This window comes from Pempheris klunzingeri, chromosome 23 (assembly GCF_042242105.1).
Source record: "Pempheris klunzingeri isolate RE-2024b chromosome 23, fPemKlu1.hap1, whole genome shotgun sequence".
Taxonomy (NCBI): Eukaryota; Metazoa; Chordata; class Actinopteri; order Acropomatiformes; family Pempheridae; genus Pempheris; species Pempheris klunzingeri.
This window is the reverse complement of record NC_092034.1, coordinates 5,331,115-5,337,114: the sequence shown is the minus strand read 5'-3', so window position 1 is coordinate 5,337,114 and position 6,000 is coordinate 5,331,115. Positions and strand designations below refer to the sequence as shown.

The following is a 6,000-nucleotide window of genomic DNA, read 5'->3' as shown; positions in this document are numbered from 1 at the left end:
TATAATAATAGTACAGGAAAATTTTAAGATATTTTCATACTGACTAAATGTCTGCTCCCCATTTGATGATATTATCATGGTGCTTTTTTTTTCTTTCCATGCGTAAAATCCCCGCTAATGACGTCTAGTCTAGTCGTAGTTTTTTGACTCACAATGCGACACATAGCTTGGTGGCAGAAAATTGCCTTTACAGGGCACTTCAGCATGAGTTCATGTACTGTATGTGCACACTCTGTCTTGTGTTTGCACAAGTTGTATGTTTCAGATGCATGACCGAAAGTTAGATTAACCTAGTGGGAAAAGATGCTCTATTTCCTGCACAAACCACAGGAAAGACCTACAGACACGTTGTTTGTATGCAAAAATGAAAGTGCAGTCAAACTTCTCTACCCACACGCACACACACACACACACACACACACACACACACACACACACACACATGGAGAGCAAAATAAAGAGACAAAATCTCTTCAGTTGCAGTATTTAAGAATGGTGGTGAAACTGCAGGAGGACTAAAGTGTCCACCAAACATCTGTAATGCATGAAAGCATTTTGGTCTCAACGTTTTATGATCATTTCTAATAAAGGCAACAAAACAATGTGGTACGTCTGTTACCTCGTCTATAAAATAACAAGATGGTTAAAATGTAGTTCAGGATTAGGACATGCGGGTTGCATTCGAATTAATTTAAACAAATTATGTGTTATTTGCCATTCGCTGGAAAAAGTGACAGCTTCCTGCCCTTTGAATGTCAGGACACCTGCTGCTCTGCCACATTCATGGTTGCTGCACCCATCCAAACCATGTAAATCTTGACTTCCTGCTTAACAATTTCAGACTCCTTGACATTACGTGTGAAGGCTTTTGAGTGGATTGACGATGCTGCTTCTTCTGAGTTGTTGGATCATTGCAGGTATGGCCAAATTACATACAGTAATTAAATATACCTAAAATATGTACTCTAATATGTACAGCACAGGAAGTTATGTGAGCTGGCTTTAGCAGGCTGCCACTTGAGCAGCACTATGTCGGTGGTTTAGGAACGTAAATGTTAAGCTGAATAACAACAGCATCTTTAATATTGCTATTTTGTAATAATGCTATGTTGTGCTTGGGACATGTAACTTTTTAGTCGCATTATTGCTGCATGTAGCAATAATAAGGTAATATTATTAATAAGGTAATGTATTTCTAAATTTATATTGTTGAACGTTTCCTGTCAGGTATCACGGCAGAGGGCCCACCAACGCCTCATCGGCCTCATCAGTCTCATCAACGGGTGACAAACAGCTCGATATGTCTGAAAGTTAAAAAATCTCCATCACAAGGACGTATCGAGTGGAGTTTCGGAAGTCACATTATTGCTTATGATAACACGGTCAATCCTAAGTACAAAGACAAAGTGGATTATTATCCACAGAACAACACCTTGTGTATCAACAAGCTCAATGAGACAGACAATGGCATCTATACAGTTTCAATCACTGATTCGTTTCATAAATCAACTGAGACCCACGAACTGATAGTTCACGGTAAGTTATGAATTATTCTTTCTCTTTAGCCAAAGTATTTGTCTTGTTGGTCTGCAGATGTCATTTAAACTTTCTATTGCAGTCCCAACGATACATACAAGGTTTCTTTATCTAGGAGTATTTATCTTAAGGCCAACTTTAAAGTTTACTCAAAACTTTAATGGCATTAACACGATGTGCTACGTCTAACCTCACCCATACCTTTTAACATGGGTGCTGCTTTTTCATTGTGACTTCAAAAAAAGATCTACTGTCCACTTTATAAATAACAATGACAATGTCTTATATTCTAAATTTCTGGCTAAAACTGTGAAAACAATGCAGTTATACATGTGAATATATAATGAAGGCAAATGCGCCCGTCGTATTGTCTGTGAGTTACGATCACTTAAGCATGAAGTTTCATCTGATGCTTGTGTAGCTGTGTTCACTTGGCACCAGAGGGTGCCAGCAGCAAACTATCTTAATGTAACTGCTTGGGTGGGTGTTGCAGAAGCTGTTCCCAGACCTGTCATCAAGATGTTTGTCATGCCAACCTCCAACCTATCTGCTGGACTCTGCAACATTGAAGTTAACTGCTCCATCCAGGACGACTGGGTGTTGTCTGTCTGTGATGGACACAGTTGCAGAACAGTGCAGGAATCACTCAGGAAGGTCAACATCAGCATATTCACCAACAACAGATCTGTTGTCTGCACTGGCAGCAACCTTGTCAGCACAAAGAATGCTTCTGAAAGCATAGACACAACATGTAAGTATTATGTGATGTTTTATTCGGTAGCTGTTTGTTGGTTTATAGCTCACTCAGCGACAATCCTGAGATTCACCAAACTTTAATTTTAGAAAATATGTGTTAAATTCTTTATTCCTTAGTCATTTGTAAGCCACCACCTCATCACAGTGTAGTTTCTAGGGATGTCATCTTTGCTCTCTTGTCTTTTCAGGCGTTGCTAAATCTAATCGTGAGAACGAAGACGCATCACAACCACCTGCTGTAATAATAATAGTAGTAATCACAATAATAGCTATTGTAGTGTGTGTATCATTCTGTACGTTTATTGTCTTTGTGGCTAAGGGGATCTTTTCAAAAGAACATAACCACCATCAGGTAAGCTGGATTCACTAAGCAATATTTCCCTTAATCTTTGTGATATAACTTGTAATTGTAACTGCAACAAGTCTTCGAGATGTAAAGTTGAGTTTTACGCTAGGAGGTGTTCATCATGGTGTGTGAGACTGAAAACACATTTTACTTTTGCATTATTTCCAGGCACAGGCATCTCCTGCTCAGTTAATACGAAGCCGGGAAGCGGAGGAACAACCCCAGCCCGCGCACAGAGACTCTACCTCTTCCTCCTCCTCCAGTCAAGCTGAGGTCTCTTATGAAAACGTGGAGGCCATACAGCCCTGCCAGACCAACAGCCAAAGGGAAGAGTTGGAGTCAAAGGAAAGTCAGAAAGTAGATACGATCTACAGCAGTTTACAGGCACCAAATGCAACTCCCCCGTCTGGCAAGACTGTCTGCAGTAAAAATGCGAAAGGAGACAAAGAGGTACGACAGGCATCAACTTCACAGTCGGTCGTCCTGGATGAGGACCCCACACAAATTGACACAGTCTACAGCATGTTGCAAGACCCGAAAAAATCTGAAGTCGCAGCACCACCAACAGGCCAAACAAGATTTTCAGAAGCCAAAACCATGAACATGATAAGTGACAGAAGCCTGTAGGAGAGCGCTCCGTGAGAGAGAGAGAGAATAATACTGACATTCATGCTGTGTTTACTTTGGACTTTGGGACACATCTTGATGGATTATGCATTTATTTTGTTCAGTATTTTGGCATTGTGATATTTGTTTTTGTTTTTTTTTTTTGCAGAAGAGGTAGTGAGGATTGTTTACATTTTATATTTAAAAAAAGAGATTATCTGTATTTTCTCCTATAAGGATTCATGTGTTCATTACAGGAGGATTAACCAAATGAACTTTGCTCCTGCTGTATGTGCTCCCTGTGCCGTTTGTCCCATTTCATAGCTCCATCCAGGTCTTCCACACCTGATCTGTCCTCTATGAGGTGCTCGTGGCTCAGGAGTAGAAGTTTTGAAATGCTCCATGCTCCTTTTCCAGGAGGAGGCTCCTGGTTTGTGGACCACTGGTCCTTCTGCCTCTCAGCCTGAGATTCTGTTTAGTGTTGTTGTCTTTTGACTGTTTGTAGTCCTGATTTATGTGTCCTGCTTGTTAATAAATCCCATGTCTTAGATACTTGTAAAAGCTGTTGGTAGAGTTTGATTTTGATTTTGAGTGTTGTTTGCTCCATAGGGCCTCCTTGTTTTTCAGACCACTGTTCATTGTCTGCAACAGTGAGTCCTAACAGAGTGACAGTTTGAGTCTGTGTGTGACTGGTGGTTTCCTGCAAGACTGCTCTGACTGGGGATCAGTAACTGGAGCTACATGAGCATGCGCGGTTTATAGGATGGTAATGCAATGTGTTGGTGTGGGTTTAAATTGGGACAGTTAAACGTCACAGTGCAAACTATGTTTGGATTACATAGTGTAATATTGAGTATTTCTCTCTATTTCATTATAGACAGAAATATATTCATCCAATAATCTGTTTTAGGTGAATTTGAAAGGTGGCTGTGAAAAAGAAAGAAAAAGCCACACTCAGTTCCTGTTTGCGGCGTGTTCACACAAACACTAGAACGTGTACAATTCACACCCTTAGCACTGTTCGTAACGTTTTGCCGTATCTGCAACTGACAGTTTTGTCTCTCACTGCCCTGAACATGACATTCATTCTTTTTTAGCTTTGACTGCAGTGGGATGATCTTCGAAATCTTCTTTAAGATCTGTGATGAACATCCTGCGCTCACACATGCATCACAGACACTCATAGCAGGTTTCCTTATAGTTCACACTTAATAATACTAATAGTTCATTCTCTCATTTAGTTTGTTGACTTTTGACCTCACACACATTACATTCACATTACACAAGCTAGTTTTGTTTGGGGTTAATTGTTGAGTTACTAGAACTGAATTTTAATAATCCTAAAATCTATTTCACTCTATTTCACTAGCTCCTATAACTGTATCATCACCACAGTCGTTATGTTGACCACATTTTATAGGCTGTGAAAGTATATACAGTATACTACATCACACACACCTCACATTATACTTCATATACTACATAAGAGCAAAATATCAGGCCTGTATATGTCATGATATGTCTAAGTTAAATGGTCTTATTATGAATGTGCAATAATTATTTTGATCATGCCATTTTTTCTGTTGATTGAACACAGGCGAACCTTAACCTCTTAAGGTTGTCGCGGTCAAAGCCACTGTGGTTGTTTGAGCTTTGTGCGAAAGGGAAGTCAGAAGGAGAAGTTAGAGAAAAGCTCTGCTCTCATATTCACTCAAAATAAAACTTCCCTCTTTGACACAGTCATTGCTGGATTTGAGGATGGGGCACACTTGGTTCTGGGTGCTGGGGTTATTCTGTGAGTAAAACATCAGTGACTTTCCAATTTTTTGATTCTGATATCAGCATGGTAGTTTGGAGTGGAGGACATGTTTGTACAAAACCTGTACAGTATATTGTCTAAGGTATTATACATGTAGCTTTTCAATGTAATGTATTGCTTATCTATATATTCAATTTGATATAGTGTTGTTAAAATGAACATAATCTCAGAAATGCTTGATACAGTTGACTGATAAACAATCGTTGCCAGCTGGATATTAAGTGCTTTTGTCTTAATCTTTCTTTTAGTGCTGAATACACTCCTCTATGGACACGCTGAAGGTGAGCAAATGACTTTTTTTTCATTTTCTGTTTCTACTCCAGCTTCCTCCCACAGTCCAAAGACATGCAGGTTAATTAGTGACTCCAAATTGCCTGTGGGTGTGAGTGTGAGCGTGAATGGTTGTCAGTCTCTGTGTGTTGGCCCTGTGATTGATTGGCAGGGTGTACCCCGCTTCTCGCCCCAAAGTCAGCAGGGATTGACTCCTCAAGTAGCTAAAATTGTATTTTATTTTTGGGCGATTTCTCTCAGAGACAGCGTGTGGTGTGAAGCTCTGTAATCATAATCTGTCGTCATGTGCTTTATCACAAGCACAACCAGAGAAGGCAAACAAGAAAATGAAGAAATGAAGGGCAGTTTAGTTTGTACAAATCAAGAGAATCCAACCACCTGGTAATACAAAATACAGGACGAGACTGTCACATTGAACCCATCCTCTGTGTGTGTTGCAAAACCTTAATGCTGAATGTTCATGATACAGTTCAAAAACGTAAGTTGTCAGATGACGTATATGCACATTTGATTGCCATTATTAACAACGCACCTCTCTGCTTCTGTTACATAGATGATGAGGCAATCCTGGAAATTCCTGATGTAACTTTGTTTGAAGGAGACTTTGTGACTCTGCGCTGTAAACATCGTATTCAAAGATATGTGA

At 39.8% G+C, this 6,000-nt stretch overlaps 1 protein-coding gene across 1 annotated transcript; it reads left to right on the top strand.

Annotated features, from left to right (window-relative positions):
* The first annotated feature begins 853 nt into the window (after positions 1–853).
* Positions 854–3,805, top strand: LOC139222607 (uncharacterized). The gene is made up of 5 exons (XM_070854428.1): positions 854–917; positions 1,228–1,536; positions 2,030–2,287; positions 2,481–2,644; positions 2,807–3,805. The coding sequence occupies exons 1-5, from the start codon at positions 884–886 to the stop codon at positions 3,263–3,265; spliced, it is 1,224 nt and encodes a 407-aa protein (XP_070710529.1). The 5' UTR covers positions 854–883; the 3' UTR covers positions 3,266–3,805.
* Positions 3,806–6,000: the final 2,195 nt, after the last annotated feature.